The sequence below is a fragment of the Podarcis muralis genome, chromosome 7 (assembly GCF_964188315.1).
Source record: "Podarcis muralis chromosome 7, rPodMur119.hap1.1, whole genome shotgun sequence".
NCBI classification, from domain to species: Eukaryota; Metazoa; Chordata; class Lepidosauria; order Squamata; family Lacertidae; genus Podarcis; species Podarcis muralis.
Genome location: NC_135661.1, coordinates 18,084,610 through 18,110,008, shown reverse-complemented (window position 1 = coordinate 18,110,008; position 25,399 = coordinate 18,084,610). Strand labels below are relative to the sequence as shown.

The following is a 25,399-nucleotide window of genomic DNA, read 5'->3' as shown; positions in this document are numbered from 1 at the left end:
AAATCAAACTCAGACCAGGTATTAAATGTGGGATGGAAATAGTTTCTTTATTCAAGAGTGAGTCTTTATTCCAACCTTTTGCATGATTGCCCAGCCCACCCCCTCACCTCCTTGCCTTATTTTATTTTTTCCCAGTCTCTATCGATTCGATCCAGGAGGTCTGTGAAGGAAAACAGTCAGAGATCTTCCAGCGCTATGCGGATGGCAGCTTTGACCCCAACTGCTGCTTCAGTATCTACTACGGAGACCACATGGAGTCTCTTGACTTGGTGTCATCCAGCGCAGGGGAAGCTCGGACGTGGATCACTGGCCTGAAGTATTTGATGGCTGGGATTAGCGATGAAGACAGCCTGTCAAAGCGTCAGAGGACTAGAGACCAGTATCCTTCAGTGGAGGGCAGGGGGGTGATGCACTGTTGGTCATGCAGTTTTGATGGGCACCTTGAACACGGGTTCTTCAGTAGCCGCCCCCTTCATCCTCACTTCTGTTTCCCCTACCCATTTGCCAAACCCACACCATCACCCAGAGGAGAAAAGGGCAAAGCAAGGGAAAGATGTTGCTTCCTTTCCACATTCCTGTCACTGCCAACAGCGCAGGTGAGCAGAGAGTGACATTAGGTCACTGCCAACTAAGTCCTGGTCACAGTAGACCCATTGACACAAATGGACCTAAGTTAGCCATTTCTGTTAATTTCAAAGAGTCTACTCTGAGTGGGACTAACATTGGTCACAGCTCATTGTATTGTTGGAGGAGCATTTTAGGAATTCTGTATTGCACACGCTGCTTCTTCATTTGGTTTTATCTGCCTGTATTTTATAATGGGATTAAGGAATGTCACCATCATCATCATAAACAGCAGCAGCAGCAGCAACCTCAGGGCACAGACAAGAGCAGAAGGGCGTAGGGTTGTGGTTTTTTGCAGTGGGCCCCTGGTTGGGGCTTTGGCCTTGGCAGACGTCCAGCAATGCCAAACCCTGACACTGACCTTGTGGGGTGTCTAACGCGGGCAGTCAAGCATGTTCTTCCTTTGAACCCCTCCCCTCAAAAAAAAGTTTTTATATTTTATATCCACCAAAGCCCACAATATGTTGCATTAGTGAAGAAGGACCATTACTTCATGGCAGTGGAAGTACTGCCATATACTGCTACTTTAGAAAGTCCCAAATCCTAACACTATCGGGTAAATCTTTTCTCAGGTAGCTAAGCTAGGAAGGACCTCCCTCTGTCCAAGGTCTTGGGGAGCCTCCCCAAGCAGCACTAGGCAAAATGGAGCAGTGGTCAAACAGCAACAGTTTGCTTGTCATGCCCACTGAATGGATGGTCCCATCTTGTGGCAGAAAGCTTGATCAGATGGCCTTCCATGATTTTGTTTCTTCCTGATTTAAGTGCTCTGTGGCTTTTGAATCCCTTTATTTCTGTAGTCCCCGGGAAGCAGCCTTCATTCCCTTCTCCTCTTTGCTTGCCGTGGCAGAGTTGTCTCTTCTCTTTTCCTTGACTCCTGCTAAATGTGGTTGAAGCAAACCTTCGACGAAGCGGACAAAAATGGCGATGGCAGCCTGAGCATCAACGAGGTGCTCCAGCTGATGCATAAGCTGAACGTCAACCTACCCCGGCAGAAAGTCAAGCAGATGTTCAAGGTAAGGGCACTCCATTCACAGTCGCATCTCTACAAGGCAGACTGCAGGCACTCGGGGGCGATAAACAGCAATATAAACACTGAACAGACAGCTCCTTTTCCTGTTGGGCTCTTTTTATGGCTGCAGCCCTGGCAGACTTGTTTTTCTTCATCATTTCTACCACCAGATGTCCTCACTTTCATGTTTATTGTATGTTAGTGGCATGCGAGTCACAAAGTGGCCACAGAAGGTGCGACCTTCATTCTCTAGGCTTAACAGTGCCCCCCTGGGAGGTGGTTAGTTTCTAGAATTACCATCAATTTTTTGCATAGCACCAAGTGTCAAGATGGGGTTTGCAGTTTCCTGATTTGTCAGAACTTGGAGAACTGTTGAGGGAATGAACCACGCTAACAATGATTGGGCTTTCCACCTCTGAAAAGCAGGAGCGCTCTCCCCTCCTGTGGGCTCCAGCAACTGGGATGCTTGTAACATCCAGAATCACAAGGGGAAGGATCTCCTCCACTCCTGGGTGCCTGCCTTCCAGCCTGCTTCTGCTCCTCATCCTCCTTTCTCCTGCTCTGGCATCTAGGGCAGCAAAGTCATGCAAGATCTTCAGGGAGGTCCCATGACATGGAGAGACAGAATCTGTCAGAGAGGCTTCAGAATTCAGAGCAGGAAGGGGAAATGTGGTGCAGAGAAGGCCTGGCTGGCGTTCCACCTGAGCCAAAGCCCAGCGGGACAAAGGTGCTGGGAAGGTGCTCAAGGATCCAGCTGGCCACATGGTGAACAGTGAGGCCTCAGACTGTTCCCAACTGGGGCATCCAAAAGGGGGGGAATCGTGTGCAACACAACACCCTGCTGGCTGAACAATCCAGTGGTTGTGCCTATTTGTGCTCAGGGTAAAAAGGGCTTGGGAACCTCTGTCCCTAGAAGCCCAACACTTGCTATGGTGGCCTTGCATCCATCATCAGAACTGCTGCATATTTCCTATTTGTTACGAGGGCGTCCGGAACACAAGGACCATCTGTTCCTCTGAAGTGTAGCCGCTGTGCTTAGCCTGTACCAATTTGTGCTCTTAGGATGATAGGCTCTGCATCTGGTGGGGTGCGGGGGGTGGGTGGGTAGGAAATCTGCCACCAGGCATACAAGGGCTGCCTCTGAAGCCTGTCTCTGCATTTTGGCCCTGACCTATTTTATAATTGAATGGGGGAAGATTAAAGCAACGCTGGCAATGTGCAGCGCTATTCAAACGTCTTGTTGCATACTTCACAACGCTGCTGGGAATTCGGACTTTTGTGGTAGGTGAATGTGTGTGTGTGTGGCTTCTGAAGTGCGCAGATTGCCTCAAAACAAGCCAATTCCCTGGTGTCAGCAGAATCTAAAAGTGTTGCTGGCACCAACAGAGATGCTGAGGGTTTGGGGGGGAGGCAAGGAATAATTTTTCCCTCCTCAGATGCCCAAATCTGCCATTGTTTGTCCAGGTAAAGATGCTGCGCTCTGGAAGGAGAATGTGTATGTGTGTGCTGAGACTTAAAGGAGAAGGATTTCTCTTAAACAGCAGTTTTCACTTCCCCCGCAAAGCTGCTTTTGTTGATCCTTTTCAATTGATTTTCTTATATATAAAGCGGAGCTTCAGCAGCTCTGCCTGACATATCTGTTTTCCTGTGGTCTCATTGCTAGAGCTTATTGCAGATGGAAGTTCTTTAAGTCTGTAAAGACGGCCTTGCTGGATTTGATCCTCTAGCCCAGGGCTGAAGAATCTCAGACTGAACGCAACCCCCCACCACACACCTCCAGTCCTCTCTACCTGATCCCCAAGATTTTGCACCCTCTTCTAGTGATTTTGCCTTGCTGTAATGTGTTGTTGAATGGTGATGCTTGCTTGCTTGGAGGGTGGTGATTTGAGTGTCCTTGGCCACACCCACCATTGGTTTGCAACTCCAGAAGCAATGCGACCCTCAAGCTGAAGAAGGTTCCCTGCTCAGTATGAGAAACCTGTGACCCTAGCCTCATTTTATGTGGCCCCTGACACCTTCCAAAGTGGTTCATTCATTTCTCCCTTGCTTCAGTTCCTTGCCTCTCTGGCTCCTGTTTGTGTGTATTTAGTACACCAAAGTAAGAAATGGTTTTTAACTGCTTTCCAAGACAGCAGCTGTGCTGGTCTATTGCATTTCTTTTTAATCCCCAGCATACTTATTTGTGAAATGAGACATACTACTGGGTAGACCTGCAAAGGATTGAGACTAGTAATACAACAACAACAACAACAACAACAACAACAAATAAATTGTTTATACCTCGCCCATCTGGCTGGGTTTCCCCAGCCACTCTGGACAGCTCCCAACTGAATATTAAGAACACAATACAGCATTAAACATTAAAAACTTCCCTAAACAGGGCTGCCTTCAGATGTCTTTTAAAAGTAAGATAGTTGCTTATTTCCTTGACATCTGATGGGAGCAGGCGCCACTACCGAGAAGGCCCTCCGCCTGGTTCCTTGTAACCTCACTTCTCGCAGTGAAGGAACCTCCAGAAGGCCCTCGGCGCTGGACTAGTAATCTGGACGTGGCTAAAGTTAAAACTGAAGCAGAGCAATCTTTTTCTGTGTTAGTTAATCTACAGCGCATTTCTCCCCATCTGCTGTTGGCTCTGCAGTCTCCAACAGATTGTCCTAGGGAGCAGTGAAAGCTAGTCCATGAGTGTACCAAACAGGGCACTGCTTCACCAACCTCAAGTCTGCCCTCAACCAGAATCATGGGCTGGAAGTGACTCACCAAGCCCTTCCTGATCTGAACAGGAAATATGCAATATTCTCTTTCTCATCTCCCTGATGTTGCCTGTAGTTGCTCTTGCTTCTGTCTCCCTGTTTCTGTGAGCTCCAAAAGCTTGCTTCTTATTACTCTGTAATAGGGATGTTTTGGAAATTATGTCAGAAATCATAGAATCATAGAGTTGGAAGAGACCACAAGGGCCATCGAGTCCAACCCCCTGCCAAGCAGGAAACACCATCAGAGCACTCCTGACATATGGTTGTCAAGCCTCTGCTTAAAGACCTCCAAAGAAGGAGACTCCACCACACTCCTTGGCAGCAAATTCCACTGTCGAACAGCTCTTACTGTCAGGAAGTTCTTCCTAATGTTTAGGTGGAATTTTCTTTCTTGTAGTTTGGATCCATTGCTCTGTGTCCACTTCTCCGGAGCAGCAGAAAACAACCTTTCTCCCTCCTCTATGTGACATCCTTTTATATATTTGAACATGGCTATCATATCACCCCTTAACCTCCTCTTCTCCAGGCTAAACATGCCCAGCTCCCTTAGCCGTTCCTCATAAGGCATCGTTTCCAGGCCTTTGACCATTTTGGTTGCCCTCCTCTGGACACGTTCCAGTTTGTCAGTGTCCTTCTTGAACTGTGGTGCCCAGAACTGGACACAGTACTCCAGGTGAGGTCTGACCAGAGCAGAATACAGTGGCACTATTACTTCCCTTGATCTAGATGCTTTACTCCTATTGATGCAGCCGAGAATTGCATTGGCTTATTTAAATGGGAGCATATATTGCTGCAATTTGCAGGCCTGTCTTGAGGTCCGGAATGGAAATCACACAAGCAAATTTGAGCAGTATTCAACTATTGTCATGGTTGTTTTTAGTCTGCAAACATTATATAAATAATTGTGTTGTTTTCCTCCCTGCTTTGTTTTCGATGCTCCCCTTCCTTTGAAATGCATGGAGAATAATCGTGTTGGTTTCAGTCATACCCGATAGCAAGATGAACAATGTGGGTTTTAGTGGAAGTCAATCTGTGGAGGAAAAGAAACAGGACTGAACAGGATGGGCCCCTCTGCCTCTTTCCATCCCTTCTCTGAAACAACCCAAGCCTTGAACCTCTCACACATAATAGTTCTTTCACAATCTCTTCCTTGATTTCCCTTCCTTTATGCACAGATCCAACGGCCTCTTTAAAAATTACCGCTGATGTGTAACACAACAGTGTTGTCTATTAAATTGTACAGAGCTTCAGAGGCTCCCGTAGCATATGGACTTTATTAGCCTCCCCACACCATTAAGTTTCCTTCCAGCATACCCTGTTCGTTTAATCATAGGGCCTGAACAGTATTGAGGCCACTAGAATCCAAAGGGGGAACTTGGAACATAGGAAGTTACCTTGACTGACAATGGTTCTCCAGAAATACAGACATGGGTCTTTCCTTGCCTAACCTAGAGATGCCAGATATTGAACCTGGGACCTTCTGCATGCAAAGCAAATGCTCTACTGCTGAGCTACAAGTCTTCCTAACTCAAACTGCATCTCTGCTGTGAGCAGATCATGTTTAATTCTTTTTTCACACACACTCCGTTTATGCTGTTCTAGCAAATACCGACCCTGCAGAGGTAGCAGCATGGAAAACTAAATATAAAACCCATTACAATCTGAGGATTAAGAAATGAAATGCTCGCATCTGTAAAAAGAAATAGCGAGGGTGGAGGGTAACAAGAATTAAAACGGAGAAACTAGAGGAATGGATATATGGATTATCACTAAGTGCCCATTAGAGCCTTTCAAATTAGCTCCATCGGTTCTCCAAAAGTGACTTTTTAGATTCATGGGAAAGCAGAATGTATGTTTTCCCTATAAAAATGCACTTGTGAAAAATCCATGACAGTTTATATTAGAGCAGAATACAAACTGGTGTTTTGCTCAGGCTTTTGTATGTATCTATTTAGGAAGGCAAAGTCAGGTACTGATTGTGGGGAAGAATGGTTTTTCCAATTTATCCCCCTCCCACTTACTGGGATCCAGCTTCAGTTTATTGGTTCTCATTCAGTCCATCACCAACCCCAAACACTGATCCAGGACTTTCATAGCACCACCTGATTCAGATGGTCACACTCTACCAGCCCTCTACCAGGTAGTCCAGCAGGACAACCAAGGCCGGTTTGATCCCAAAACCAGACCTGAAGCCAAAAATGGATAGAGATAATTGGTATCTGTGCTTTCCCATTTCTGCATTAATCTGCTTTAAAAATAATAATAATCCACATTTAAATCAGTATTTAAAACATATTTTCTTTAACACTTTTCTTCTAAATGTATTTCCTCTCCAAATATGCACATTTAACATATTTTTTTATTGTTCTGTGAGCCCAAGACCAGGTCTCAACGTTCTGAGAATAACATTAATTGAGTGGATAGTTATATACAAATCTGCACATTCGTCTGGGAGGGGAAGATCAGAACAGTTCATCCCAGAATTCATGAAGACCAAATTCCACAGGCATCTCTGCTTGTATAGACACTGGCCTAACTATCTTTTTTTGTGGTGCCATTCTTACATCAATCCTAAGAAACCACATGAAAGGATGAAATGAATGAGGGTTCAGTTTTAGAGCCAGGCACCCTTAGAAACGTAGATCCTTTCATTCAGCTGAATGGTTGCTATTAATTGAAGTCAGCTCAGTGTCTGGCTTTCAGCCCTGGCTCTACCTGGATTGGGGGTGGGGCGTTGAATGCTCTGCATGGTTCTTTATTTTCTTTCATTAATTCTCTGTCTGGCTTGACGAACATGAGAGACAGTTCACTTTTTAGTTCATTATTAGAAAACTTTCCGCAGATGATATTAGGGTGGTTTGGGTTCATCCCCTCCCCTTTCTCTAGCTTGCCTGGTTTCCTTTAGCTATTAACCTCATTGGAACTAAAACCACAGTGGGTGAAAATGAGACAAGGCACCATTGTGCAGTGGAGGCCCATGGAAAGCGAAAAGGGTATTGAAGTGGCTAGATATCTGTTAACTGGGGAAAGTGCCATAGCTCAGCGACACTTCAGTTGGAAGGGATCTTAAGGTAAAGGACCCCTGACAGTTAAGTCCAGGCGCGAACAACTCTGGAGTTGCGGCGCTCATCTCACTTTATTGGCCGAGGGAGCTGACATTTGTCCACAGTCGGTTTTTTTGGGTCATGTGGCCAGCATGACTAAGCCGTTTCTGGTGAAACCAGAGCAGTGCACGGAAACACCATTTACCTTCCCGCCGGAGTGGTACCTATTTATCTACTTGCACTTTGATGTGCTTTTGAACTGCTAGGTTGGCAGGAGCAGGGACCGAGCAATGGGAGCTCACTGTGTTGTGGGGATTTGAACTGCCGACCTTCCGATCGGCAAGCCCTAGACTCAGTGGTTTAGACCACAGCGCCACCCGCTTCCAGTTGGAAGGGATCTTAGAAGCCATCTAGTCCAATCCTCCTTTCTCAAGACAGGCTGTGCAATTCAGGGTACAACCAGAGCACCCCTGACAGATAGCTATCTAGCATCTGCTTAGATACCTCCAGTAAAGGAGTGCCCATCACCTTCTGATGCAGTCTTACTTTCCCACTGCCCAGCAACTCTTCCCTTTAGGATGTTGCTCCTAAAGGATTGGCAAAAAAACCTTCAATTTCCAGCAGTTTGACTTCGCCCCCAAAAGTGCATTTCTCCATTGTCTCCCAAGACAGATGGATGCCAACTAACCACATTCTAGTCCTACCCGCTGAGGCAACAGAGGCAAAATTAGTTCCATCCTGTATGCGGCAGCCCTTCAGATATTTGAAGGCTACTCTAAAGCCTCCTGCTATTGTCTCATCTCAGTGCTAAACATGCTTGGCTCTTTCAACATTGTTCATAGGACTTGGCTTCCAGACCCCTCTCTCTCCTCTGGGCATGCTCCCATTGGCATTCAAACCTGGGCACTTTGTTCCAGATGTGGCCTGAACATCACAGGCATTTTGCATGCAAAAGGTACCAGACTGAGTCCCTCACACCTCCAGTGAAAAGTATCTCAGGTGATGGCAGTAGCAGATGGTGTGGTGGGCAGAGGTGCCTATCTGACCTCCTGGCAGGTGATTCACTGCTGCTTACTGGGAGGGAGGAGGGGAGTGCAAATTCACCTAGGTGAGTCAACCCAGCAACCCTCCCTGCTTCTCCTTTTCCTGGTAAGCAGCAGCGACGTGGCTGCTGGGAAGCCAGGTATGTGCCCTTACCCCACCATCTTCTACTGGGGGATGGGAAGGGCCTCTGCCTGAGAACACTGCTTTTTGGTGCATCATACTGAGGCCTTGTTTGTGCATGCCTATTCATCACTTGATGCCTGCAGCCTCAAGCGATGACTTGCTTGTGTGAAAGGTCCGTCACAGATGCAATGGCTCAGGTAGAGTATTTAACGACTCCTTTTCACAGCACTTCCAGTATCTGAAAATAGATTCCCCCTGAGGTGGAATTTTGCTCCAATTTTTTTTTTTAGGAGCTCCATTGAAAGCCTTTGAGGGTGCTGGGTTGGTGATCTCTGTCGTAGAATGAAGTCTGCATCTGTTGAGAGCTGCTGTCCGTGGTGCTGATTCCATATCTTCACCCAAGAGAAGTCAACAGAAATCTTTTTTTAAAAAAAATGACAGCTTTTATGACAGCAGGCTGAAATGGGGGAATGGGAGCAGTATTTGGCATTGTAGATGCCCAAGGTATGAGTGAATGAGGAGGAGCTACACCCATAGCTTACATTTTCTTTCTCCCTAACAACCCCACAAGGTTAGACAGCGACAGCAAATGACTGAATTTCAGCTAGTAATCCTCATGGCTGAGTACAGGATTCGAACTTGTGTCTCCTGGGAACAAGTTCAGCTCTCCGGCAACCACGACACTGGCTCTCCAACTGTTGGATTGTAATGGGAGAAGATCCAGCTTCATCTAAAGGGGGGAAACAGCCTCGTCTCTTTCGGAATATCTGTCAAATGGGGAAAAGGATAATTAACACTGACATGCAAAGGTTGCAGAGGATGACAGGATGGATGGGTGATAGGGCTGTTGTACCACCAGTATGTCCAACTCCCAGTCTTCCTACCTGGCATCATCTGTGCAAGTGACCCTTCAACTGAGCCGTCAGCTCCCCAATACCTCGTTACATTGCCCAAAGACAACTTGACCATGTTTCACCCAATAAAGTGTCTGAAGCGTCAAGTCCTAAAGGCGGGCACTTAATTTTCTGTGCTTTGCCACATGACCCTTTCCTTCATCTCTTGACAGCTGCTTGGTTTTAATTGAAACTTCAGCAAGGCAAAGCTGCAGACTAAAGCTCTGCAGCCATGATCAGAACTGCACCCTCTGTTTGGGAGCTGACGATGCTCCGTCTGTTCTGGATGAATGGCTTATTTCTCTCCCCCCACCCCATTATGCCCTCGAGCCCCCTTGCTCCATGTTTATTGACTCTGTTTGGTCTTCTCTGGTGGAACATGATGTAGATTTGCTCTCTTAGTGGAGCGAGCTTTGCGTATATCTGGCTTTGTTCTTTTTATTTCTTTTTTCATGTACCGAGGGCTTCTTTAGATGGGAGGAAATGGATCGGTTTTGACGTTTAAAAAAGTGGGCCTCTTTTGTTGGTGTTTTCCCCCCTCCCCCTTTTCTGCAGCGTCCTTGATAATATTTTTGCAATATGCAAGGTTGAGCATATCCCTCTGAGCTTCTTAATGTAGTTACTTATTTATTGTTGAGTTGGTGGAGGCTTTTTGGGATGTAAGGATGGTGTGGGTGTTATGTGAGTTATCCCTTATGTATAGTGATTGTGCTGTGAAAAAGAAGAGTGTGTGTGTGTGTTTGTGTGTTGAAACTTGCTGTATTTGGAAAACTAGTGCCTTATGGTAAGGACTAGCCTGGCATAAGAGCTATGAGTGGCTGCTGGGATGAGGGCAGGATTGATGCATTGCCCACTGCCCCTCAACACAGGAACATAAGACGAGCCTGCTGGATCAGACAGTGGTCCATCGAGTCCATTATTCCATTTTCATAGCATCCTGTCCTCAACCTTCCTTCCAAGTCCTCAGAAAGGAGCAGGTTCTGCTGTCCCTGGTGGGTAGAAATGGGAGAGAGATTAGATCACGTTAGCATTTACAGGTGAACCTATCAAGTTCACACTTTTCCAAAGCAATGCATGAACAGAAATACACCCACCTTCAAAGTTCAAACTTCTCCAAAATTTGCAGTGCAGTTGTCCAGCCAAGTAATGTGTACAAAAATGCATATGCTAATGATAAGTGTCCATTAAACTATAAGGAGCATCTCCACCCCCATAGTTCAACCTGGACACTGAGGTCCAGCACTGAGGGCCTTCTGGTGGTTCCCTCACTGTGAGAAGCCAGGTTACAGGGAACCAGGCAAAGGGCCTTCTCGGTAGTGGCGCCCACCCTGTGGAACACCCTCCCATCAGAGGTCAAAGAAATAAACAACTATCTGACGTTTAGAAGACATCTGAAGCCAGCCCTGTTTAGGGAAGTTTTTAATGACTGATGTTTTAATGTATTTTTAATATTTTCTTGGAAGCTGCCCAGAGTGGCTGCGGAAACCCAGCCAGATGGGAGGGGTATAAATATTATTATTATTATTATTATTATTATTATTATTATTATTATTATTATTTAGTGAAAATAGCATACAAAATGCTTTACATTAGAGGAAATTGCTTTGTTAAAAAATTGTATATTTGGAGAAATGTGTATATTAGGGCTGATGTGCATACTGATGTGGAAGTGTGGAGAACTGAGCGTGACATTGGAAAAATGAGAAAACAGATTTGACGAATTTGCCCATCCCTGGCCTGCACAGAGTCCTCCTCCACCACCGTGTGCCCAATTCTCCAATGATCCACCTCAATAACCTTACTCCTGGACATCTTAATCTATGCATGTCCACTGAGGTCTCCCTGTCTGTAGCATGAGACATCTTCCTTGGTAGATGGAGTATCTCCTTGAACAGTGCAACATCACTTTCCTAATCTTGAGTCAGATCATTAGCCAACTGGCTAACCAAGAACAGTGTGTGTGTGTGTGTGTGTGTGTAATCTGGTCAAAGTGCCATCTGATTAGACCCCTCCTGTATCAGGGAGTAGCAGTGAACAATACCAACACTCCAAGGCTGGCTTGGTGACACCCTTTTAATTTCCCACAGAGCCCTTGAGTGCCTGATATAGCAAGCACCAGGGCAAGTGACCCAGCTGGCTGTCTTGGGGACTACAGGGCAAGTGTTAGCACTTGTGGATCTTGCTTGGGTCTTGGCAAGTGCCTGGGGATACTATGTGCTGGTGTTGAGAACATGGGAGCATAAGAAGCTGCCTTATATTGAGTCAAACCATTGGTCCATCTAGCATTGGTCATTGGTGGCGACTGGCAGCAGCAGCTCTATGGGGTTTCAGAAAGGGCTTTCTCCTACCTGGAGATGCCAGGGATTGAACCTGGCACATTCTGCATGCAAAGCGGATGCTCTGCCACTGAGCTATAAACCAGAGCCTGCTGGCCACACTGGTGTGAGACTGGAGGGTAGGCTTCCTTGCAGCTTCTTGGGCCACCCCAGTGGATGGATACATCAGCCAGTCTGATATCTGCTTCAGGAGAAAAACCCAAGCCCTGGTTTCCCATGTGCTGGGCCACCACATTTTAAGGAGGACATCTTAGGCTAGATGGCCTAAAAAGGTTCTTTTCAACTCTTTGATTCTATACTAATCAACAAAGCTCCAAGTTGCTTTAATTTATTGTACAAGAAAGAGAAGGGGCATTAGGAACCTTTTGTGTTTAATGATGCTTATTTGTTACATAAGTGAGAGAGAGCTCTTGTATATTCTGGGGCACATCAAAAGCTTCAGTGTGTTGGAGTTGCTTGCTATTAAATGCCAGCAGATGCTAATGGAGTGTGAAGCTTTGCATAATGACAGCACTGAAAACAGAATCAGATGTTTTGCAGTCAAAGAAGGTGAATCAATGATCAGTAGGACGAGGGGGAAATGCCTAGCAGAAGCAACAAACACAGTTAAAAGCTGCAATGAGAAATCCGTTAATGCCCATTGATTTACATTTGTGAATTGCACAGACAAAAGTGAATTCCAGCCTGGTTGGAGATGGCAGCAGAGCTTGATTAAGAAGTGACCATCTTGGCAGCCCTGCAGATCTGCCAGAGATCTGTTTTTCCCCACAATAACACCCATCCCAGTTGAGACATCAAAAGCGGTGATTAGGAAATGCTGTAATTGGGGAGAAGTTCCCTCTTTGATGAAGAGGGCTAACTTAGATCTCCACTCAATATACAAGCATCTTTTTATAATTAGTGCAGTGACAAAACAGAACTAGGATAAAAGCATTTTTAAAGTTTGTGTACTCACATTATAATCCAGGAACGTCTTTCCCAACCTGGTGCCCTCCAGTTGTTATTAGGCGACTACTCCTATAAAGTGAGTTGTAGTCCAACATGTGGAGGGCATCAACATCTGGAGGGTAACATCTGGGGGAGGCTGGTCTAGGGTGGGCTCATCAGAATATGGGTTCACCAGGAGGAACTTCAGAACCCATGTGCAAGGCCATGACTGAGGCCTGTCAAGTAATAATAAAGAAGAGGATGACTCTGAGCATGTACAGAATTATATTCCCTCACTACTTAATAACCACAACTATCCCAAATATATGTAAGATTGGGATGGAGATTTCAAGATCAATGGATGCAGTTTCTAGCCTGGATTTATCCTAACTGGGGCCAAACCACTGAATACATTTGAGGAGAGAAGGACCAGGCTGCTATTTCAACAGTTTTTTGTGGGTGAGGGCATCTGTGAAAAGTCCACAGTAGATGCCCACGGTTCTGGAGAAAGAAATGGCATCCTTTGCTGCCCGCTGCCAGTTTTTACCAAGAATGCCCTGGGAACACACCACCTTCTAAAAGATGGGAACAACAGGCATTAGGAGGACCACTCAATATGGTCAGCACTCCTGGGAGTGAAACCAATCTGCTCCTCCCTCACCCTAGTGGGGTGCAAAAATCTGCCCCAGATTCACTACCTGCAAACTGTGGGGAGTGGGTGGGTAATTTTTGGAGCCATTTTCAGTCCCACTCTCCCCCCAGCACAACCCGTTTTGGAAGTTAAATACTGGAATTCGGTCTTGGGCTATATAGGAACTGGGTTCGTTTTACTCTCCACGTAGCTTAGCATTCTAAACCTCTGCTGTAGTTCTTGGTCTGCTCACCGAGTTGCTTCTCAAGGGACAAGATGGAAGCCTGCTAATTGCAAATGTCCCTCTGTGCCACCAGGAGGCAGACACAGATGACAACCAAGGAACTTTGGACTTTGAAGAGTTCTGCGCCTTCTATAAGATGATGTCGACCCGCCGGGACCTGTATCTTCTCATGCTCACCTACAGCAACCACAAGGACTATTTGGATGTGGATGACCTCAAACGCTTCCTTGAGACTGAGCAAAAGGTAAGCATTGGGGGTTCACTCCTCAATCCTTTCTAAGGGTGTGAGAAGGCATTGTTCTGCCTCGCATTCGCTGCATTACAGACCTGATTCCATTCCGCTGCAGTTGGAATGCCAACCAATGCAGAAGCAGGGTGAACTGAATTTAAGCATGGGAAAATAAGAAACTGAAATCGACAGGTTTGTCGATGCCTAGGCATGACCCTGCCCAAACTTATGTGTTGTAGCATCCCAACTTCTCCCCTGGCAGGAAGGCTGGGATTTGGGTGGGAAGCTTGTGCAATGGAAGCAAGTAGCATCATGGCTACCTTTAACCTTAAGAAAAGGGACAGGCTGGTCACCACCCTTCCGAAAGAGATTTCACATTTTCTGCTACAAAGTGAGCTTTGCAATGTCTGCTCTATTATTCTCAGTGTGATTTTTTAAACTTTATTTTTTGCCTCCATTAAAATACATATTGAACACCAAAGTCACCTATGAAGAGAAGGTCACCCCTTAAGATCTGGGAACTTGTCCAAGCATTTGCGGACAAACATATAAATCATCTTGAGGGGTTTCTTTGGGGGGGGGGAACCTCCACAAACAAATCCTTCCAAATATTGATAGTCCCCAATAATGGCATGGATGTTTGAGGGAGGAATAAGGAATAACTTGGTTTCTTCAGGACCATGTAGCTTGTGCATTGAAACAAGAATAAAGCATACAAACGGTAGTCCTCTTCTCTCGCAAATAAGACAAATACCACTGTCCTACTCTTCTCACCATGAATCCATGCTCACAAATTCCTGACGATGAAATACTTGTCTTTGGATGGCCTTCTGTTCAGCTTGGTGTGGGCAGGCTAACACTGGGGCAAATGGAGGACCGACCCACAACCTCAGTGCTGACTTTGGAATATAAAGCTTTATACAACTAGGGACCAGGATACCTGAAAGATCATCTCGCCCCTTATGTAACCAAATCTATCACTACGCTCTGCAGATGAGGGCCTTCTGCAGATGCCTTCTCACCAGGGAATATAGGAGAATATAGAATTCAGAATTTTACTGCTGTGGTACCTACTCTTTGTAATTGCTCCCGTTTAATATTAGACAGGTTCCATCTTTATTTGTCTTTTTAGCACTTGCTGAAGACCTTCCTTTCCCAACAAGTCTTCTAAGTAGAGATCTTACCGCATCAGCGTTGGAATTATTTTAAATATGTTTTATGGTTGTTTTTGTTTTTTTTAATGGCTTGTGTGTTTGCTGCCCTGTGCTCCTTTGAGAAGAAGGCAGGATAGAAATTTAATAACTAAATACAATCATTATAGCTTACTTTTTGTGGGCTGCAGTCCACTTCATTAGTTAGTTACAGGTGTAGATTTATACACATGCCACAAAACCATATGGCATGGATTGTAAACAGTGAAGTCAGAGGAAGTTTTGTTGTTACCCAAATTCTGGGTATTTGCCCTCAAAGACAAAAAAGAAAAAAAAGAGCTCAGATTTTTAGTTTGGGCAGACTTTACCACACTCAGCAGTCTTCTCCAGAAGAGCTTTCATTCTGGACTGGAACCTAATGGCAAGTATGCTTCTTCTTAATGCTCTCATAAAAACCCAAATACATTTGCCAGCTTTTAATCCTGGCATTTAAAGGCACCTTTTGATAATAAAACACTGAGTACCACCTAGCAGATCTGGCTTGCAGTTATTTATGCATTGCCAATTAAATGGCAGTCAACTAACATCACAGCTCTCTGTTGTAACGTTTTCACCGCACTATCAAATTTACGATTTTGTTTTCTGCATTACAAGAACTAAAAAACTAAAAAAATATATGCAAGGTCTTACACTTTTCTGCATTGCCGCATTTATATCTAGGCATGGTTGGATACTGATGAAAGGTGCCAGATCCTGTTTTCTAATGTTTGTGCAAAGCTCTCATAAAAAGCAAATAAACCTGCTGCTGTTTCTGCCTCTGGCAAAAATTAAGTGGCATATTCCCCCTACACAAAACCTTCCCTAGGCTTCTTGTGCCAGGTAAGTGCATAAATATGATTTCAATAGGAAGAATATTGGGTCTTTTGCTGCTTTATTGTAACATTTAGATTGGCTGCGAATTCATTAACTTTGCATTGGTCTAAAAGCCAGGGGGTTTCCCCTCTCTAAACATGCACAGAACAATTCCAGCAAATTATCCATCTGAATTTAATAGTGGTGCCGGAAAATACTTCTTCTGCCCTACCTGCTGTAATTAATCTGAACAACTTGCTTAACCCCAAGATTTACATTTAAATGCCTGGAAACTGCGAAGCAATTATAGGCTTTCTCCAGCTAAGTTCTGTGCAGAGTAGGTCCGTTGAAATTAATGAACCTTATGCACGCATATCGATTAACTTCAAAGGGTCTTCTCTGAAAAGGACTGGAGTTGGATGCAACTGTTTGATAGCAGTGCCTCTGAGCATGTCCAGAAATCCTTTCTCTCACCACTGAATATACAGAGCTGAACCTGGCTTCAAAAGTCGAGCAGTGGAATCCCCCCCCCCCCCCAATAATCCAGGTTTTCTGCCATTCCTCTGTGGTGCATTAGTGCCCTGCGTTGGGCAGTGGGGACACCTTGCTGTGAGTTTTCTTCTCCACTCTCTTCCTAAAGAACTCTCCATCTGCTTTTTCATGGTCTGTTGGAGATTCTAAATGTGTCCTTTGCTCAGATGATAATCTTGTATTTGTGACTGCTGCCCTTCTAAACAAGTTAGCATTGGTTTCCGTGTCACTGAGCTATTGATCCCCCTAATGCTGAGAAGGGAGGGGGAATCGAATATTGCTGCATGTTTGGGTCTGTGTAGATAATCATCAGGAGATACACCAGGTGCTTTTACTTCCTGCTTTCCACCTTTCTGAGGGACGGGCCCACCGAGTTTCTGCAGTCATGTGTGAACTAGTACAAAATGTCTCCCAGCCCTCTTTCCTTCCTTTAACCCCCGATTTGGGTCCAATGAGTTATTGACTTTGTTCTGCTCACCCCACTCTTCCTCACCCCCTCTTCTCTTTCTTGCTCCCCCTTCTCAGCCTCTCCACTGTGCTTCTTCCCCCACACCACATATTTTAACATCTAAAGGCTACAGAAATGCATAAATGTATAAATGGTAAAGGTAAAGGTAAAGGTACCCCTGACCATTAGGTCCAGTCATGACCGAATCTGGGGTTGCGGTGCTCATCTTGCCTCTTTGGCCAAGGGAGCCAGCGTACAGCTTCCGGGTCATGTGGCCAGCATGACTAAGCCGCTTCTGGCGAACCAGAGCAGCGCACAGAAATGTCATTTACCTTCCCGCTGGAGCGGTACCTATTTATCTACTTGCACTTTGACGTGCTTTCAAACCACTAGGTTGGCAGGAGCAGGGACCGAGCAACGGGAGCTCACCCCATCATGGGGATTCAAACCGCCGACCTTCTGATCGGCAAGTCCTAGGCTCTGTGGTTTAACCCACAGTGCCATCTGCGTCCCTATATAAATATAAATGGTAGGGCTGGCTTAATGCATTTTGGGAGCTGAGGCGAACCACAAAATGGTACCCCCCTTCCCCATCAGGGAAGAAGGGATAAGTGAAGAATACATGAGCAACAATGGCCGGTGTCCATTGTGACTAGTAAGTAGGGCAGGAGGCAAGAAGGCCAACAGTAGGCAGAGCCAGAGCCAATGGCTGGTGGAACCAACTAACTCTTGCTCTGTGCCCATCCTCCTTCCTGCAAAGTCCTGCAAAAGCAACACTGGCAGTCAATGAGGAGGAGGTTGGCATCTAGTGCCATCACCTGGACTGGCTGTAAGTAAGGAGAAAGGCAACTGGAGGCTGGCTGAGAACCGAGTGAGTTTGGTGGAGCAGAGACACACCTGTCTTAATGGCCCTGTGTCTCCACAGGTAAATGTGCCCCTAGGCTGTACCACATCAGACTGCAGTTGGTGTTGTACATTACTGACTATCCTTCCAATCTGCCAAAATACAGGTGGGTGCCTGTTCCTTGGTTTGAATCGGTACCAGAGGACCCAGGCATACAGAATCACAAATTGTCTATCCTTGATGCAGGGGGTGCTTGCTCCTACACAATCCATCCCCCCCCCATAATATTTTTAAAAGCACTTTCAGTGCACAGTTTCCTAAGGACGCCTTACCCTACCACCTAACAGACTCTGCCTGGGTTATTTTTCTGGAGATTACCAACTCTTCCTCTTGCTTTGTGTCTAGGAACATCTGCCACATGGACTAAATTTATTGACAAGCCAAAACTGGTCCGTGTCATCTTGCCATAGGAGCTGTCTATCACCAGGACGGGGCAATCAGCATTGTGTTACTTTCTGCCCCTGGGCACTAAGGCGCCACTTGGGATGGAAGTGGCCTAGAAAACCATGCTTTGCTTTCTGTGGAGGACAGCCTGGCAATCATTGACGGGATCGTAGCTTTCACCCTATCAAAGCTGACATTGATTGGCAGAAATGGGAATCTCACTGGCCGGTTGGAAAAGAGGCAATGGGGGGTGGGTGGGTGGAGATGTCACACACAGCTAGAAAACCATCCAGTTGCAGAACTACTCAGAGAAAAGGAGAGTTGTTAAATGGAAGGATTTGTTGGCAATCTCTTATTTTGTGCAAAACAGCAGCAGCAAAAAACAACAACCTTCCTTTTTTGTTCTTAGATGATTAATGTGACCAAGGATCATTGCCTGGAGATTATCAATCAATTTGAACCATGTCCAGAGAACAAGGAACAAGGAGCTCTTGGAATTGATGGTAAGATTTCAGTTGCTTTTATAGGGAGAACTGAGCGATGTTACTGAATAAATGCCTTAACTGGATCCTGCCCGGGGTCATTTCCCACAAAGAATGGACGTTCCCTTCCCCCCTTGTACCTGCTGTGTTTTGCCTTTCTGTTAGTGTTTTCAGGGTGATGCTGTTGTCATTCATTTCTCATCTGCCCTTTCCGTAATGTACAAACCCAACATGGGACCAAGATCCTAGCAATGTTAAGAATAATTAGCTAACTAAAGAAGAAATCTTGTAAATAAAAAGCACTGCGTGGTTTGAAAACATCAGGGTGCCTGAAACGCTTCCCCTGCCAAACACAAAAATTTTCATCTTCTTTTGGAAGGTCACAAAAATTAAAGTGAGCTGAATGAAGCTCTTGAGGGGCTTCAACAGGAAAAGGGGTCTGATATTTGTAGCAACAGACTAATCTCTGAAGATGGCAGCTGTAAAAGCATTGCTGGTTTTTGACAAAAGTCTGTTGTTTTATTTCTGTATTGCATTTATACCCTATCCTCTGCTCACTATATTATCCTCACAAGAGCCCTGCAAGGTAGGTTAGGCTGAGAGATAGTGGCTGACACTACCAGTGAGCTTCATGACTGAGTGGGGTCTGCACCCTGGTCTCCCAGGTCTTTTCCCAACACACACTCCTTGCTAAACCACACTTGACTAGATGGACAAAGGGATTCAGCTGTTATACTCACTAGCAGGTAGAGCATGTGCATAGGGTTGAATGTGCTAGCTCTGGCCCCAGTTCCTACCCCCATTGTTCTTCCAGCAGAGTTGGGGTGTCCCCCACCACCCAAATGTTAACATATTAATAGCAATTCTGTTAGATTGGAATAATATCCCAGTTTGGGGACACTGAATTTCCCCGTAATATGGAAATATGGGAAATTGTGTAGCCCCAAAGAATAGACTTATTCCCAGTATTCTGGATTCTGGTCCTAATCAAAAACAGATATTTAAAAAGCTAAAACAAAATACATTATGGATGAGTTGACTATGAGTTGGCAGGAAGAGCAGAAGGTATCTGAATCCTATTTCAAGCTGATCAGGAAAGAGGGCGGGAATGGGCACCCAGTCCAAAGTCCTCAAATTCAGACTCCACCCCACTGCGGCATCAGACCATTATCTGAATGGCAAGCCTCGGCACAAATCTTCCTGTGTGTTTGCCTTTGAACTCAACCACTCTGCCTGCTCTCTCTGCCCCCAGCTCAGTCCACACAGCATGTGTGTGGGAAGTTTTTCTTCCTAGGAAGTACACTAAGATGCTATCACTTAGCTTCTCTCAAAGCAAATTTGCAAACTCTAGCTTCCTTAGGCTAGTAGAACCCATCAAAGTTATTTTTGAGCTGGTGGGGAGTCGTCAATACTTGCGAATTGGGTCACTTTTTGACTAGTAGTAATTATAACAACAACATCTTTCTATGGCACAGAAACACACACACACACACACACACACACACACCTCTGAATGGCACAGAATAATTTGTTCCTGGAATGTCCCATTAATAGAACAGAGCTCTTCCCTCCCAGAATGAGGAATGGATTGATTCTGCCCTCCCTAGTTCTCTGTTACTGTAGCACAGAGGTTTACAACCTTTTTGAGTCCATGGCTCCCTTGGCCAGCTACATTCTTTCTGCGGCACCCTTGTAGGGCTCAGGAGCCCAGTTATGTCACCCCTTGCCTGCAGAATGGACAGCCCCATACCCCTTTTCAAACACCCTCCCTTGTGGAGTGTTCCCTTGGCCTTCTCTCTTTTCCCCTCTCCTTGGGAGTCCTCTGGGCAGCCACTGCTGCCTCCCCTGGTCTCCGAGCTGCCCCCTCCTGCCCCAAAGAGAGTTGCCTCCTCACACTGCCCCACAGGGGCCTGGGAAGCACCCCCCGGCCAGCCTCAGAGGCACCATTCACTTGTAGCTGCAGGGCCTCTGCAGCAAACAGCTGTGCAAGCCTTTGGGAGGCAGAGACACGAGAGGGCATCAGAAGAAAGGAAGGAAGGAAAGAGGGACAGGGGCCAGTGTTGCCCGCTGCACCCCTGACCATCATTCAGGGCGCCCCTGGGTGCCATGGCACACTGGTTGAAAACCCCTGTTGTGGCAAGATCAAAACTGATCTTGTTCAGCTAACCTGTATTTGCTCAAACGCGACTTTCTGTTTGCTGCAAGATGTATTTGTAATTTGTGAGCCAATTCCTTTGCCTGCTGTCTCAGTGTGGTAGTGTCGATATTATTAGCTTTGGGAATAATGGTCATTAATGGATTTATTTGAACATCTTGTCAAGCTCAAAGCAAATAATTCTGCCGGATAGCCAGCTCGGGTGGTGAGCGCCGACAGACTTGGGGCCCCAGCTGGCTTCCTTGAGAAACCAAGAGAGGAAGGTGTCAGAACCCATCCTAAGGTTTTCTGAAGTACAAAAATATATTTTTAAAGAAAGGGTAAGGGGCAGGGTTCCCCCCCCCCAGCTGGAACTCAGTTCTGGCACTTCTCGTGTGGGTGCCATTGCCATTCTAAGAGAACAAGGGAGGCACTCATGTTGAGTTCCAGCATCTCTTTTTCTAGAAAAATAGCACTAGTGAGGGGTAAGGGTGGGAGAAAACAGCTAAATGAATATTGAGTGTGCTGAGTATCATTTGGGAAAGAGACCAGGCCCAGACAGAGGGGGGGGGGGCATATGGGCCACTTGGCCCGGGCCTCCGATTCCAAAGCATATTCACAATATTCACAAATTATTTATATACTTACTTATTTATAAGACTTCAGTTATCCCCAGGGTAAAAAAAAAAGGGGGGGGGCACATTATCTACCTGGCCTGGGCCTCTGCCTGGCTCTGCAAGGCCCTGAAAGAGATACAAAAGATGAAGGGAAGCCAGGTGGAAATGCTTAGCTTGAAGTAAAGTGGCAGTTGTCTGAATGGGTCCCTGAACAGGAGCACTCCTGCTAGGATGGGGAAGGAGAACCTCAGGTCCAGGGGCCAGTTGTGCCCCCCCCCCCCGACCCTTGGGACTCTCCCTAGGCCACAACCCTTCTCCTTGGGTCACACTCCGCACCAGTCTTGCTTTGCACCTTCCTAGAGTGTTTTTGCCTGATTGGTATGTGTCCTTGAACTCTAATCATGCCCGTTGCTTCCTTGGATGGAGAGGAGAGGAGGGGTGTGCATGAGTTTGTGTTGTAATCCGCCTGGTGTACAATAGCCGCATACATTGTTCCAGCCACTTCTGTCTCTGTCCTTGTCCACCACTGGCAAGTGAGCCCCGGGAAGCCTGTCCAAAAGGTGTGTGGCCCCCATCTCTGTGCTAGGAGGTGGGGATACAACTGTGTGTTTTGTTGCCGTTCTCATTTGTTTGCTCTGTTAGGCGTTTAACCACTGAAGTTTCTCCATCAGTTTGGAATTGAAGTGGGACTACTTAATAATGAAGGGGAACTTTCTGCATAGTTTTCCAAATATGTGATACTAGATAAATTGGCAAATTTAAAAGAAGGGAAAGGGCATGGATCCAGATGGTGCTGGACTCCAGTTCCCATCAGCCCCAGGTCAGAGATGATGGGAGTTGTAGTCCAATGAAAGAAACTAGGAATTGGAGAGGCTGTGTCAGTCTGTCAACTAAATTTATGATTGAGAATAGCCAAGAAGTTGAATGTTAAGAGGTCATTTTTGCAGGGGGCAGGGAGCACTAGACGACAAGAAGTATCTGGAAGTGGTGCCTGTATGTGTTATGTTTAGATGTGTGCTGTGAGGTCGAATAAGCAAATTTCCCCCTTCACTTTACAGGAAAGGATAAAGAATTGTGTGCTGCCTCCATCCCCATTCTGTAAAATGCTGAGGTTTGGATATGGAAACCTCTGCTTAATTATCTATTTTGTTACTTTATTTTATTCCACTTGCTTATCTAAAGCATTTTATCCCACTCTTCAGCCCAAAGAGGCTTCCAGGGCAGCTGACATATGATAAGTCATAGCAAGACTTACAGTTGCAAAGGCATGGCACAAAAGGAAAAGGGAATGGAGAGGGAGGAGGAAAAACAAACAAAACCAGGCACCGGTTTTTAAAGCTACATAGTAGCATGGTTATTGTTCGTGTGGAAATGGAGGAGGAAGAACACTTCTACTGTAAATGAGCAGTCTGACCAATGCAGGTTTAAGGCTTATGCATGGAAAATGCCGATTGTCGTAAATAATCAAAGTAAAGCTGTCACTTTAACAAGCAGACATAAAATATTGATGGGGTGGGGGAGCAAATATTACTGCAGCGCCATCAGATGTGCATTCCTCGACCTTTTATTTTATGATATGTGTTCTGACATGTGAGCAATATCTCCCCACGTTGTCACCAACTCCTGCAAACATCCAGCTTTTTCTCAGGAACTGCCACATTCTTTAAAGTATTGATTTCATGCAACTGGATTAAGTCAGAGTCAGACTTGAAAAATGATTGTGCCTTGTTTATACAGAGAAGAAGTCAGAGAAGGGGGTGATAAATGAAAGCTGTGGGTCCAAAGCTGGCCAATCCCTTCCTGCCTCTCCACACCCAGCCTGGACGCCAAGGCAACTTGAATTGGCCCAACAATTTCCCTCTCCTTCCTTCTGGGGGTGTCTGATAATGTTGCCACACCGATAGATATACAGGGAGTGTGCCCACCATCCATTTAAAGTGAGTTTAAAATTCAAATGACTTTGCCCAAAAGATCAGGGGAACTGTAGTGTATTAAGGGTGCTGTGAATTGAGGGGTGAACTACAGTTCCCAGGATTCTTTGAGGGAAATCATGCATTTTAAATGGATGGTGTGCACGCAGCCACAAAGTGAGATCTGCAACAAAATATTGCAGCATAACCTAACCGGAATCCTGCACTTCAGGATTTCAGCTAGTCATGGTCTCTTCCAGGACACTATAAACTGTAAGGGGCCGAAGCACAAAATCCCTCTTCCCACCCCTGCACCCCACCCCAGTTTTCAATTTATTTCCAGTGGGAAAGCTGAGAAGCAGAGCTCCCTCCATTAGCCAGACCCATTGGACGTCCTCTCCTTCTACTGTCATCTGGGGGGCAGCCATTCCATCTGGCTGCCTCAGTGGGAGAGATAGGAAGCTTAATTCCATCAACTTGGTGCCAAAGTTTTGGTTTTCTTCTTCCCTCCTTGTTCCTTTTGTGCTGTGTGTGTGTGTGTTTTAAAAAAGATTGTAAGCCTGCAGGTTTGTTCTGATTGCATGTAAGCTTGCTCTGGGAGCATTTTCGGCTGAAGAGTGGATTACAAATGCTCAAAATATGTAAAATAAACACTTTCCCCTCTCAATGCCGAACATTCCATACTGAGCATGCGCAAGGGTCCTTATTAGGTTGCTGTTATTTATTTTCCTGGTGTGTGTGCCCTTTTACAGGTTTTCGTTTTAATTTTTTTTTTTTGTACATCTACAATCCTCATGGTTTCTCTCCTAGCGTGACAATACCTCCTTCTGGTTCCTCTGGGTCCCTACCTTGACCTGAGTTTAATATTGGAGCAAGTGAAGTTACAACTTTTATAAGCTTAGCAAGGTTGTGTTAATCTGCCCAGAGCCAGATCTACCTGCATATGAGGCAGTACAGATTGTTGATTATTTAGTTTAATATTGTAATTATTTTTTGAGGGGGGTTGTAAGGTGGCCATGCGTCCTGCTTTGCAGAGGAAAATCCTCTGTTTGAAGGGCTGGCCAGTCCATGAACCCTAAGAAGGAAGAGCAGGAGAGGGCGTTAAGTGACCCAGCCACAGTTAAGCACCTTGGACAGCAACTGATCAGGCACCCAGGTCAGCTGGTTGTAGTCTTCTGCACCATGGTGAGAGGCATTGCATTTATATTTAAATTGCAGTGATTATATCTAAATTTGAACCTCTCTATAAAAATTACCAGGTGCACATTTCATATAAAGTGGCATTCTCTTTTGCCGTTTTTGGGCGTTGATGTGTAAGTGGCTATCTTAATCATTGTTGGCCTTTCTGATTATAGCAAGGGGTAAGGGTGTATAACAAGGCACTGGTTTCCATTCTGACCTGTGTTTACAAAACTGAACATAACCTACATTCTTTTCGATGTAAAGGAAACATCAAAACAATGCAAAAGGTAAAGGTCATTTATTAGCTATCGTTTGCAGACTAAATCAGCAACCATGGTGTGAACAAATGCCAATTGTGTGTGCTTGACTGATTTCTATTCGTGATCAGAGATGAACATGTGGACCATGGCGATTTCGGCTTCCTTTTTCCATTTTTATTAGATACCTCCAACATCCCTAGCTAAGGGTGGAGCAAGAGAAGGGAAAGCCTTGCCTTGAGGAATGGGTGACAGAAAGCAGAGGGCTCTTTTTGACACAGGAGACATCCTGCAAGGCATTGTCTTGCCTGCATATGATGCACACAGCATCAATTCCTGCCAGGAATCTTGATCTATAAACCGTATGGTCCCTGGCTAGGGAAAGACACTCTGTATGTGTCAAGGAATCATTTGAGTCAAGGAAAACATGGAAAGGTTCACCTGCACAAAGAGCTGTTTGCTGCTTGTTGCTCCCTTCCTTCTTCCCCAAGGAAAGGACTGTCCGGGAGAAGAGAGGAACACCAATAAATTTGATTTTCCTAGTGTTTTAGTATTCGGTGTCTGTTTTAAGCATTTGATTTGAGAGCTAAAAAACAAAACATCTTGAATTTCAGGATGAGATTAAGTGAGACTCATATATCCTTAATGATAACAGAAACCATGAAACCTAAAGCTCAGCTGCTAAATAAGCTC

The 25,399-nt window shown here is 45.6% G+C and overlaps 1 protein-coding gene across 1 annotated transcript in view; it reads left to right on the top strand.

The window, feature by feature from the left end:
- PLCH2 (phospholipase C eta 2) overlaps nucleotides 1–25,399 on the top strand; it is a 118,835-nt gene that overhangs the window by 10,938 nt on the left and 82,498 nt on the right. Inside the window, exons 3-6 of the mRNA XM_077931323.1 lie at nucleotides 136–379; nucleotides 1,508–1,637; nucleotides 13,699–13,869; nucleotides 18,534–18,627. Coding sequence (XP_077787449.1) covers nucleotides 136–379; nucleotides 1,508–1,637; nucleotides 13,699–13,869; nucleotides 18,534–18,627 — 639 coding nt within the window. The remainder of the gene's footprint in view (nucleotides 1–135; nucleotides 380–1,507; nucleotides 1,638–13,698; nucleotides 13,870–18,533; nucleotides 18,628–25,399) is intronic.